Source organism: Natator depressus, chromosome 9 (genome assembly GCF_965152275.1).
Source record: "Natator depressus isolate rNatDep1 chromosome 9, rNatDep2.hap1, whole genome shotgun sequence".
Taxonomy (NCBI): Eukaryota; Metazoa; Chordata; order Testudines; family Cheloniidae; genus Natator; species Natator depressus.
In genome coordinates this window covers 4,277,879-4,291,224 of record NC_134242.1, presented here as the reverse complement: position 1 = coordinate 4,291,224, position 13,346 = coordinate 4,277,879, and the positions used below count along the sequence as shown (strand labels likewise).

At 46.1% G+C, this 13,346-nt stretch overlaps 1 protein-coding gene across 7 annotated transcripts in view; it reads left to right on the top strand.

Moving 5' to 3' along the window:
* Nucleotides 1-13,346, top strand: part of LPP (LIM domain containing preferred translocation partner in lipoma) — a 423,204-nt gene that overhangs the window by 405,258 nt on the left and 4,600 nt on the right. For all 7 annotated transcript variants that reach the window (XM_074963360.1, XM_074963357.1, XM_074963361.1 and 4 more), the window contains one exon: nt 9,833-10,011. In XM_074963360.1, coding sequence (XP_074819461.1) covers nt 9,833-10,011 — 179 coding nt within the window. The remainder of the gene's footprint in view (nt 1-9,832; nt 10,012-13,346) is intronic.

Genomic DNA, 13,346 nt, shown 5'->3' with positions numbered 1-13,346 from the left:
AGATACAGAGGTAAAATCACCACCCTGCCCCTACTCACTCCTCCCCTGTTTATACATCCAAGGATCACATTAGCCCTTTTGGCCCCAGCATGGCACTAAGAGCTCATGTTGAGTTGTTTGTCCACTATGACCCCTAGATCCATTTCAGTGTCACTGCTTTCCAGGATACAGTCCCCTGTTCTGCAGGATGGCTATGGCCGACATTCCTTGTTTTGAGATGTATAACTTTGAATTTGGTTATATTAAAACACATTGTATTTGACTGGGCCCTAGGTTCTAGATTGCTTAGTATGTTTGCTCTGTCTTCATTGTTTATGTACCATTTCACCAATCTTTGTGTCGTCCATAAATTTATGTTTACTTCCAGATCGCTGATGAAAATGTTGAATAGCATTGGGCCTAATACTGATCCCTGCAGAACCCCACTAAAACCACCCACATTCATTGATGATTTCCTAATTATAACCACTTTTTTGAGATCTGTCCGTTAGCCAGTTCTTATTCTATTTAATGTTTGCTGTATTGATATTGGGCAGTGCTAATATTTTAATCAGAATGTTGTGTAATACTAAGTCAAACACTTTAGCAAAGTCTAAGTATATTACATCTACACAGTTACCTTTATCAAGCAAATTTGTAATCTTATCATAGAATGAAATCAGGTTTGTTTGAGAAGACCTATTTTGTATAAAACCATGTTGACTGGCATTCATTATATTCCTACCCTTTAATTCTTTATCAGTTGAATTCCATGTCAGCTTTTTCATTATTTTGCCTGGAATTGATGTCAGGCTAACTGACCTATAGTTACCCAGATTGTCCCACTTCACCTTTTTGAATATTGGCACAGCATTAGCAATCTTCCAGACTCTTGGAATGTCCCTGGTATTCTGAGATTTATTAAAAATGAACATCAGGGGGTCAGAGATCTCCTCAGCCAGCTCTTTAAGGACTCTTGGGTGTAAGTTATCAAGGCCTGCTATTTAAAAAGGTTTCTCACCAGCAGATATTGTTTAACATCCTCCTTGATTACTAATGGACTTCATCATCATCCTGTGACAGAAGCACAACATCCTGCTTCTTTCCAAATACAGAACAAATGATACTTTTCTGTATCATTAACTATTTTAGCATCTCCATCTAGTAATGTGTCTATACAGTTTCTAGGAATTCTTTTGTTCCTAATATACTTACAAAACTCTTTCACATTGTCCTTAGTGCTGTTATATTTTTGCCCTCATGTCTTTAGCTTCCCATGTCAGTTTTTAACACTTCATCATTTCTAATTTATATCAATTGCTATTTCCTCTTTTCCTCATTTGTTATATATCCCGTTTTATTTCTGATTGCTGCTTTCACTTTGCCACTGGGATGGGCATTTAGCCCAAGTTGTCTTCTTTCTTGATCGTGGAATCATTTTTTTTTTTTTTTTGCCAGCAAATGAACTCTATTTAAAGAACTCCCAATTTTCGTTTCCATGTTTCTGTCTAAATTTTTTTTCCTCCCAATTAATTTTACTCAGCTTTGGGAAATTAGCCCTTTTGAAACCCTAAGTGTACACATTACTGGACTGTTCTCTGTTTACCCATATTGAATGTAATCATGTCATGATCCCTGGTTTCTAGGCAACCACGAACTTCCAGTCTGATGATTAATTTATCTTTGTCCATCATAGTGAGATCCATAATAGTTAGCTCATGTTGGGTGCAATAACTGAAGTTCCACATAACAACACAATTTTTCTTTCCACATATTACAGACAGAGTAACTTAGAGTAACTCATCCTTTGCTCTAGTGTGATCTGGTGGTCTGTAACAGATACACTCCTTGGCTTTATTAGTTATCACATTGATCCATATGCATTCAAGTTCCTGCAGTTCTGAGTTATCAATCACTCTAAACAAATAGTGGCATCTTTAATGTAGAGTGCCTGCTTTACACTTTCATCCACTGTGTTCTTCCTAAATGGGATATAACCAGAGATTTTTAACATTCCAGTCCCGTGAATCATCCCATCAGGTTTCAATAATTCCAGTTCTGTCAAATTTGTTCTCATCAATGAGAATTTCCAATTCCTCTTGCTTGTTACACAGACTCCTGTCATTGGTATATAAGCAAGTGAAACATTTCTTCACATTCAGTGCCACAGTAGTTCAATTTGTTTATGACACACTGAGCTTGAGTTTGTACCGCATTTGCCTTCTAAGCACCCTCCCCTAGCGCTGCTTGTTTAACATCCTCCTGACTGCTCCAGCTAATCTCCCAACTGAAAAGATTACCCCCCACACACCTGTGAGATGCAGGCTGTCCCATTTGTACCTCTCTCCCACTGGAATGTAGTTTAATGCACCACAAAAACAAAACCTTCAGATTCACCCCAGTCACACAGCCAGTAGTTCAGCTTCAGTATTTTCTGCCTTCTCCCACTCGTGGAACTGGGAAGATCTCAGGGAAGATTGCCTGGACTTTCCTCTTCTTGAGCTCCCTTAAGTCTCTATAGTCTGTGTCGTTTCATGTGATTCTGTCTCATTTGTTCCAGTGTGTATCATCACAAGTGGAGATTTGCCAGACAACTTCATAATCCTGCCCAGTCTTGCAGTTATAGAATGAGTACTTTTACTGCAAGGAGATAGCGCCCTATTCTGTTATCCTTATTCTGCCCACTGTTCTTAGTACAGAGTTACCGATGATGATTGCGTGCCTTCTGAGGATGGTTGAAGAGCCTCTCTTGGTGGCTGCTTGCTTCAGACCACAAGGATGCCCATTTGCTATGTCCTCGTAGCTTTCTGTCCCATTCCTCCAAAGACAAGTTTCTCAGTAGTTGACTCGCTGAGTATCTGCTATTGATTTGAGACTTCTAGCCGGGTTGAATTCCCCTCTTGGTCACACATCATCAGTCTGCTTCTTCAGTTTCTACTCTCTCCTGTTCCCTTATCGCCAGTCCATCCCCATATGGTGTCTCTGGCGACAATTTCAGAAACTGGTTGTCCAAGAAATCTTTGTTTCCTCAGCTGCAGTGCAGTGTTGAAATTTGCACTTCCACACCATTCGCCTCCTCCAGTATGTTCACCAGCGTGCACTTCCCACACCAGAACTCTGTTCTGTCCTTTGGCAGAAAGGAACACACAGCCCACGTGAGACCGGTCTCAGCGGTTGTTCCCTCGTCGGCCATGTCTGTTATGTGGTGCACAGCCGTTCCTAACTGGAAGGAACCACACACTCTTTCCAAACGCCCTCTGAAACTCCTTATTAGCCACCCCTGTTTGCCTCTCTTCTTATAGCTCTTCTCTGAACCCACTCATTTTTCATCGTGACCTCAGCCATTGTGCACATTCTCTCTAGCTTAATTCCTCCTCTTGTCACATTTGCTATTGATGCGGGCTACAAATTCCATAAGCACAGCAGTGGAATTTCTTGCCGTGAAGTCTCACAGGAGAGGGGGAAGAGTCGAGCTGCTGCCAGTCACCCAACGAGATGCACAAAGACGAGTTGATGCCTGGAGCAGCGTAGGGGCAGCCTTGGGGACAGACCTGCAGCTGCTCTGGTTCCAAATATACAAAACCCAATTAACTTCATCCTGACGAGGAAAGCCGGTTCCTGCAGAGGGGAACGCGCCAGCCCCATGATGGTTATTACTCTGCAAGTGGGAGTTAAACCACCCAGACCAAAAGAATGTTTAAAACCTCTGGAAGTAGCAACCTCCAGAGGCAGTGTCTATACTAGGTGCATTGCTGGTATAGCTATACCAGTTTATTAGGCCAGCAAAGCACTCCTAGTGCAGGAATAACATACACCAGGGAAACTGTCCTTTGCCATTACAGCTTATTCCAGCCCCCCCAAGCAAATGAGCCATCCTAGGAAAAGCACAGGCTTGCTGGTATAGCTGTGTCTGCGCTAGGGTCAGGGATCACACCCCAACACTCCTCTGTCCAACACAGCGAGGCTACAGAAGGCTGTGGAGTAGACCCGGGCTGAATGTTGGTGAGTCAGCCAGGACCAGTCCACAGGTCTCTGTGGTGTGTCACGTCCCCATGCCTGGCCCTGGCATAACAGTCAGTGTGGAGGGAGGGAGGGAGAGAGCTCCCGTTCAAAGGATGCATCAGTCTTTTAGTGATATTAAAGGTGTCAAGGGCTCAGATGCGCACATAGGGAGTTACATGCACACACCTGCGGGCGGCTGGCTGTCTGCTCTTGCCGCTGGCGCGTGGAATGTCCTCCCAATGAGAGGTGGTTGGGAATTTCTGAACTAAATGTTTTTTTGGTGGGGAGGTTGGGAAGGAGGAGTGTTGCTGAAACGAAAAATGCTTGCAGGAAAGGACCGGGAAAGGTTTCAATGAATTGCCCATTTTGAAAAAACGTTGAGAGAAAGGTTTCAAAATTGTTGTCGGTTTTGACAGTTTCGAACCAAAAAAGTTCCCATTTTGGTTCAAAACAACTTTTTGGTTTGGAATTTAAGTTAATGTATAGGTTTCAGAGTAGCAGCCGTGTTAGTCTGTATTCGCAAAAAGAACAGGAGGACTTGTGGCACCTTAGAGACGAACCAATTTATTTGAGCATAAGCTTTCGTGAGCTACAGCTCACGTCATCGGATTAATTTATGGTTAAACAAAAAGGAAGGAGTTTTTTTTTTTAAAAAAAGGTAGAAATCAAAACTCTCCACCCTTTACACTGATCCTCGTCTTAAAGAGGAGGGAATCCAGCACATCAATGTCTGTCTCCTGACTTAACGTGAACCAAAATGCCAAAGCAGAAAATCAGTTAGGCTTTGCCCATAGTCAAAAAGTCTTTTGGAATATACAGTGTACTCGGACAAAGCAGAGTGCTCACAGTATCTTCCAAAGCCCAAAGCCAACCGGAGGGAAAGCTCCTTATCCTCCTTAGCAGTGTTCTGTTGTGTTCTTCTGCTTGGTTGACTCTCTGGAGGCCTGAGGGATGAGGGCGGCACTCTCTCTTGCATCTTCTGGTGATGCCTTGAAGAGGAGCGGTGAGCCAACGATCTACCAGGGAAATCCCCTTAAGCAAACATATTCCCAGAGAGGGACGGTGAGTTGGAGTCTGAAATTAACAACTTTGTTTTTCTCACCGGTATGGAATTGGAAGGATAAGAGGACTAAATCCCCTAGGATTAATTTTCAAGTGTGGAAGGGATTAATCAACAGAAGGGAAATTAAAATGCTTGTCTCACCCAGATGCGTCAACATCAGGAGGTGACTGAACTGTAACGGAGCTGAGGTTGGCGGGCAGAAGGCATGCAGACTAGGGAAGCACCATCCAGTGGCAACAGCATGTTTATTTGCTGGCTTGGGCCCCCAGTCAAACTTCCACTAAGGCCCGCGTGCTGCAGAAAGTCAGATTAAATTGTCACCAGGGTCCCTCGTGGCCTTCAGATCTATAAATAGGAGTTAGATCTGGCCTGTGGCTGCAGCCTCTAGACAGAGCTCTCTAAAAGTATCAGGTATGCGCCAAAGTCCTTGTAGTACTGGGACTTGAGATGGTGAACTCTTCACGGCAAGGGTTGTATCATCCTACGTGTCTGTACAGCACCCAGCACAATGGAGTCTCGCACCAGACTGGGCCACTGGTGCTGCCGTGATAAAAATAATAACACGAAAGACCCCGCTCCTGCACATAGCTCCATGCCGACAGCCCCATTTTCTGCTTAGAGCTGCTTGTGGGGTGGCTTGTTCACATCCCTCCTGTGTCACGCTCCCGCTAGTGTTCGCAAGCAGGCATTCCATTTACTCACTATTGCTCTATTCGGTTGCAATTCACTTCAGGAAGTTCCTGTTCTGTTTTGCTGTTTTTATCATTCTATGGCTCCATGACATGGACTGTTTAAAGCGAAAATGGGTCATGCCTGACATATCTATCTATTTCGATTAAAATATTGGTTACAATAAATCAATAAAAGGGGAATCACGAAATGACTGGGTTGTGCTTTTATTTTTATTTACTTTGTTTTATTTTATTTCTGTGTGGGCTCTTTAGCAGTAAAGTTACAAATACTAATTGTATGCTCTTCCGTTGCCTTGGGAGTAGATGCTTTGTGACAAGATGTCAGTCTCATTTATAAAAAGCCTTGAGATCTACTGATGGAAAATGAGATGTAAAAGCCAGGTATTGTTATTGTCATCTTCAAGTTTGCTCACTTCTGTTACTGAGGAATTTGTTTCCTCTATCCAGCCCCAGCTAGTTGCTTCATTTTACCCCTTATGAGTGAATTTCAGTAGGGAACCGTCAGCTTCTGCTAAACCGAAGGCCTGATCCCCCATATCCCGTGCCTCTCCAGAGTTTCCTTTTTTAATAAAGCGTATGGAATGGGAAGTATTTTGAATGAGGCCATAAGAAAAACAGTAACAACCAGATAACGAGTTAGTGATACATATAGTGGCCAAGCCCAACTATTAGGCAGTTACCCAGGAAAATTCCTTAGCTAGTTGCATAATGTTCCTCAACTGGCAGGATTGTAGCATTCCCTGTTGTAAATATAGGGAACGGAGCAAATGCTGCAGTAACATTATCTGTTTATGTAAGGCCTTGTTCTCTCTGGTACATCAGTCACTGTCATCATGATGATGATAGAAAACAAACAAAAAGCCCAGGAACAATTCTTCCACCTCCGTTATTACAAGAATCCAGTACCTGAAGCTAAATCCTGCCAGGAACGAGCCCCCAGCTCAGACCGAGTCCTTTTCACAGCACAAGTAGGCAGTTCTCACCATGGGTTGAAATCAAGGATGTATCATACTGACTCTTCCAAAAATAATCCTGTGGCTCTTCTGGGCATTGCAGGATAAGCGAGTTGCAGGATGTAGCTCTGTGTGTGTCTTACCAGTCAATTGCCGCCCGGGAAGCAATGTCCAGTGATCGTTGCAGTATAGGCCTGACCTCTTTGAAGTCTTTGGTGATTCATGTCCTGCATGCGTACTTCTGCACTATGTGTAAGGAGAAGGGGCTTGCCCATTGACATTCTTGGCTCAGACAAGCAATAACAGGGCAGTCTTTCAGCTGGCAGTTTTCACTGGGAGTTTTGGGTGCACAAGGAATGCAGGAGGAAGTCTGTAGGCTCCATGTGGTGTTGGTCAACATGAAAATATTGATCTGTGGGGTTTTATAATTCTCTTTCTGTTGGATTTTTTTTTCTTTTCTTTCTTTTCTGTTTATCCCAAAGATCACAGACCTCCCTGCATCTGTGCTTCACCATCCAGGATTTGAACATATGGCTCTTATTTGATAACTCCAAACATTTCCAGCAAGGTTAGCAAGTGGAATTCTGTTCCAAACTCCAGCAAAATAAACCATCTGAGCTTCTTCACAGATTTAGCATTTGCATCTGTCTGTATGGAATGCACCTCTCTTTGTGCCATGCATATTTCAGGTGTTTGGTTTGCAAAGGCAAGTTTCACATACTGTAGTCACGCAAGCCATCATTGAGAGGGCTGATGCGCCTGGCACAGGCAGTCATTAGAAGCTGATTTATATCGGTGTTTACATAACATGCTTGCGGGGAGGGGGGGAGATGAATCTTTCAGCTGAGCCTCCTTGAAATGAAAAGCACTTTATAGCTTCAGTGCTCCCAACGATGCATCTGGTTCAATATATAAAATCTACAAACCAAGACAGGTGACACACAGCCTTTAATACGGTTATTTAGAGCCATCTGAACTGAAATGACTGGGGCAGAAGACAAATTTGGCATGGCACCACATGGAAAATTATGGCCTGGGAATTCGTATAAGAATTGTAAGGTGGGTAAAGGAACTGGCTAAAGGGGAGAAGGCAACAGGTTGTGTGTAAAGGCGAACTCTCTGGATCTCTAGTGGAGTTCAAGGTTTGGTCTTGGGGCCAATCTGATTCAATGTTTTTATTAATGCTCTTTTCACAAAAAGTAGGGGTTTGCTAATGAAATTTGCTGATGATACAAAGTTGGGGAGGCATTGTCAATACAGAAGTGGATGGAAATATTATGTAGGAAGATCTGGATGACCTTGAAGACTGGCGTGTCAGAATGGCTTGAAATTCAGTAGTACAAAGTGCTAGGGCCTGCACTGAAGATGGAGGTTGATCCTAAGATGAGTAGGAACTACCAATGTGATGTGGCTGTGACAAAGGCAATGCGATCCTAGAATGTATCCAGTGAGGCATTTCCAGTAAAGATAGAGCAGTATTAATGCCATTGTACCAGGCTCTGGTAAGACCTCATCTAGAATACTATGTCCAGTTTTGGACAGCCATGTTCAAGAAAGATGAATTGAACCTACATAAACACACTAGGGCAGTGGTTCTCAAACTTCCTCCGGCCCTGTCCTTCCCAAATTCCCCCCACCCCCTCTTGTCACCCCACTGCTCCCTCCCACCTACCCCTGTTCCCCCCAAGGCCACCACCTCACCTTATATGTGCATCTTCTCCAGGGTCCAGGCACCTAATTAGTGGAGCCATGCCTGCGCGGCTCCACTAATTAGGTGGGTGGCCCTTCATTCCCTCGTGTGCGGCCGTCCAGGCGTGCACCTTGGAGGGAACTATCCGCAGACCACCTGCACGGAGCTTGCGGCCCACCGTTTGAGAACCTCTGCCCTAGGGTGTAAACACCGGGGGGTGAAGAGCTATCTAAATTAAAGGACCATGCTGCACAAGAACAAATGGTATAAACTGGCCATGAGCAAATTCAGGCTGGAAACTAGAAGAAGGTTTCTAAGAGGGGTGCGGTTCTGGAACAAACAGAAAACTTAATGAATTTTAAGAGAGAGGGTAAATGTATGGGTGTGGTTGTATGACGGGGTTGCTTGTGACAGTAAAGGGCAACCCTGGGGCTTTATGTCTCATGTTCCTTAAATCTCATGCTTCAGGGCTTCCGCTGGTCTCTTGCAGGGGTCAGGAAGGGATTTTTGTCCCCCAGTGTATTCTGGGAGATTTTTTTGGTCTCCTTCCTCTGAAGCATCAGAGATGGCCACAGCTGGAGATGGGACATTGGACGGGGTGGGCCAGGGATCTGAGGTGACACCCTGCGTTCTCTCTCTCAGGTTGGTTCTTTCTCACATACTCAGGGTGGAACTGTGTGGGGTTGGGAAGGAATTTTCCCCTGGGTCAGACTGGCAGTGACCTTGGGGGTGTTCATTTTCCTCTGCAGCATGTGGGTGCGGGTCACTTGTCAGGATCGTCTGGGTATATATCACTTACGCATTTTCCTGCCTTTGCGGGATCCTCAAGAACTGGTGAGTCTCGGACCTTCCTATTCTCTGCCTGTGGCACATCATAGTCAAGTCTCCTGTGAGCTGTTATGCTTTGGTCTAATTCCGGTTATTGGGTTTAGTGTGCGGGTGCTGGGTGTGAGACACGGGAAGTCAGACTAGATGACCTGGCGGTGCCTTCGGGCCTTAAACTCTGACTCAAAATAAGCACTCGGCTCACCTAGCTGGTTATGTGCTCCTGAATCCCCGTCCCTTGTGTTACCTGTATTGCGGTACTGAGGGGATGCATTTACTGGGTTGTCTCCTCCCAGGGTCTGTGCTAGCATCCCTCACAGAAGAGAAAAGCCAGGGTCCGCCTGCAATGAATCCCAAGCAGGGTTCTCTGCTGGGGCGGCTGGCTGCAGATGGGACCCTGCAGTTCTCCCCAGTGACTGGGCTGCCTTGTGTTCCATACGTGGAGTTGGCAGCAGCCGGCCTGGATTCCGAGCTGGTCTGGAACTGACAGCTGGCTATACCGCACTCACAGCGAACGCGTGAAACGAAAGGGCCTCACGTTCCCTTGCAGACCAGCTGCAATACCAGCCTGGGCCTATGTCTGAACTGATACTCACGCCAGTTGTTTTTTTTTTTTTTTTGCTTACAGAACACACTGGAGCAGTGCAGCGTCTGTGCCAAACCCATCATGGAGAGGATCCTGCGAGCCACGGGGAAAGCCTACCACCCCCACTGCTTCACCTGTGTGATGTGCCACCGCAGCCTGGATGGCATCCCCTTCACGGTGGATGCCAGTGGGAACATTCACTGCATCGAGGATTTCCACAAGTATGGCCCAGGCGGCTCTTGTTGGCTTTTCCTGGCCCTGGAGGCCTACAATCTCTTCTCATGTTACCTAGGCAGGCTCCTGACCTGCTGTAAATTCTTCCTGAGATTCCCCGGAGGCCAGGGAGCCGGCAGGCACACCCTCCGGCATTCCAGCTTAATTGACTGGGAGTAGTTGTGTGGATTTGTCTTACATCCATCTCCCTGCCGGCGAGGGTTGTCTCAGTGCTCACAGATCTTCTTTAACAGATTATGTTCCCCAACTGCCCTATGTGCGGACTGCATGATGTAGGTATTTCATGTTCCTTGCTGCACCCCTGCGCTTCCCTATCCTTCCTCCCTCCCGCCTGGCCTCCTGCCGCCACTTAGCTATTGCCTTGAAGCCAAGGTTCTCACCCTGTGCTCAGTACCTTGCTTATAGCCCGCAGAGCACAGTGGGGTTTCCTGCCTCCTCTGTTTTCATCTGCTAGTTAGTCTTTAAAGGAGCTAGGAAAACATTCCTAATAATAATTTGTAGTAAAATATCTATTTAAAGTGCACTGCAATCCATGACAGGAGGTAGCTTCTGTCGCTTCCCCCACCCCTCCCCTTATCACATCTGATCTGAGAAAGACAGATCAGTAGATATAATCAAAGCACAAATGTTTCCCCAGCTTGGAAGAGACAGGCATGGTACACCCCTCAATTAAAAGAGGAAATCAATACTGACTAATGTGGGTTTATATCTCAAGCACTTATCTTTTAATTTCTAAGGGGGCAGACTTAATTAGAGACTCGTGACATCAGTGTGTGGGCCTGGGAGCTCAGAGCAGCAGACTTACCTGACAAAAGGAATTGCAGCCACCATGCGGGAGAATGTTAAACTCTGACAGGAAAAAGAACAGGAGTACTTGTGGCACCTTAGAGACTAACAAATTTATTAGAGCATAAGCCTTCGTGGGCTACAGCCCACTTCATCGGATGCATAGAATGGAACATAGAGTAAGATAGATAGATATACATACCGATAAGTTACCATACAAACAGTGAGAGGCTAATTAGTTAAGGTGAGCTATTATCAGCAGGAGAAAAAAAACTTTTGTAGTGATAATCAAGATGGCCCATTTAGACAGTTGACAAGAAGGTGTGAGGATACTTAGCTTAAGGAAATAGATTCAATAGGTGTAATGACCCAGCCACTCCCAGTCTCTATTCAAACCCAAGTTACTGGTATCTCGTTTGCATATTAATTCAAGCTCAGCTATGCAAACTAGATCCCATTAACTTGGGTTTGAATAGAGACTGGGAGTGGCTGGGTCGTTACACGTATTGAATCTATTTCCCCATGTTAAGTATCCTCCCACCTTCTTGTTGTCAACTGTTCTAAATGGGCCATCTTGATTATCACTACAAAAGTTTTTTTTCTCCTGCTGATAATAGCTCATCTTAACCAATTAGCCTCTCACAGTTTGTATGGCAACTTCCAACTTATCTATATGTACTGTGATACAGCATGGCCAGAGGGCAGCAGGAGAGTGTTAGAAGGAGCCTTATTCCCTGTAGAGGGAAGAAAATTTGCTATAGATTAATTAAAGCACCTGAAGCCAATTAGAGCACCTGAAGCCAGTCACCTGATAAAACCCCCCTGCTCCAATCAGACAGGAGAAGGAGTTGAAGCAGAGTGGATTGGTGTTGGAGCAGAGAGCAGTTTGGAGGAGTTGAAGCAGAGTGGATTGGTGCTGGAGCAGAGAGCAGTTTGGAGGAGTTGAAGCAGAGCGGATTGGTGCTGGAGCAGAGAGCAGTTTGGAGGAGTTGGAGCAGAGCGGATTGGTGCTGGAGCAGAGAGCAGTTTGGAGGAGTTGGAGCAGAGCGGATTGGTGCTGGAGCAGAGAGCAGTTTGGAGGAGTTGAAGCAGAGTGGGTTGGTGCTGGAGCAGAGAGCAGTTTGGAGGAGTTGAAGCGGAGCGGATTGGTGCTGGAGCAGAGAGCAGTTTGGAGGAGTTGAAGCGGAGTGGGTTGGTGTTGGAGCAGAGAGCAGTTTGAAGGGAAGCAGAGGAGAATTTGGAGAAGTGCTGCGGTGGGCTAAGAAGACCAAGACCCTAAGTAAAGGGACACCTGGTTTGTGCAGAGGGAGGGCAGGAAGCCCCACAAGCTGAAGGGCAGGAAAGGGAAGTAGCCCAGGGGAAGGAACCGCTAGTTCTAGTGGTTTGCCACTATCCCTAGAGCCCCTGGGCTGGGACCCAGAGTAGATGGTGGGTCCGGGTCCCTCCCTCTCCACTCCCCTCCTCTAGGACACTAGTGGGGCAGTTAATACCCCAGTTTAGGGGCAAGAAATGGTGCCCTGAACCGGCCCCCGCAAGAAGAGAAAGCGTGAGACCCATCATAGTAGTGCCGGCAATTTGCCACCGTGTGTGTATATATCTCTTACTCTCTGTTCCATTCTATGCATCCGATGAAGTGAGCTGTAGCTCACAAAAGCTTATGCTCTAATAAATTGGTTAGTCTCTAAGGTGCCACAAGTACTCCTGTTCTTTTTGCGGATACAGTCTGACACGGCTGCTACTCTGAAATCTGACAGGAAAGGCTCCCTGAAGCTCAGACACAGCTGTGTAATTGGCAGCTGCAAAGGCCGCTGTGTGTTCCCTCTCCCTCTGTGTGTGTCTCAGCAAGAATCCAGAGGCAGGGCCCAGAGGGTGAAATTCACCCTTGAGCAGAGGGCCAGCAGAAAGCCAAGGTTGATATATGCGGGATGTTCCTCCTCCTGGAGAGGGATTGGCATCCTTTAGGAAGAACTAAGTACCTTCCGGCTTGGAGGGTTAAATGGTGCCTCAGCCTCATACTGCTCCTCAACCCATGGGTGAATTTCACTCTCTGAGAATAGACGGCATAGGGAAACGACCTGAGCTGGTTGGGTACAAGTCTGGGAGAAGATCCAAGGGATTCCAGAAGACCTAGTTGGGCTACTGAGTCCATCTACAACCAGTACAAAGTCTGTATCCAGAAGTATATTCAGCAGTTCTTTTACCCAGTTTTAGCTGATGCAAGTAATGAAACTTCCATCGCTTCTCTTGGGTCACTGCTCCACAGCCTACTGTGTCTAATTATTAAGAAAATGTATCCATTGTTCTCAGTTTCTCTTTGTTTAATTTTACCTCCCTGTATCACCCTACAGCAGGGGTGGGCAAACTACGGCCCGAGGGCCACATCCAGCCCTCCAACATTTTAATCCAGCCCTCGAGCTCCCGCCGGGAAGCAGGGTCTAGGGCTTGCCCCCCTCCAGCCAGGGAGCGGGGTCAGGGTCTTGCCCCACTCCACACGTCTCCTGGAAGCAGCGGCATGACCCCCCTCTGTCTCCTACGC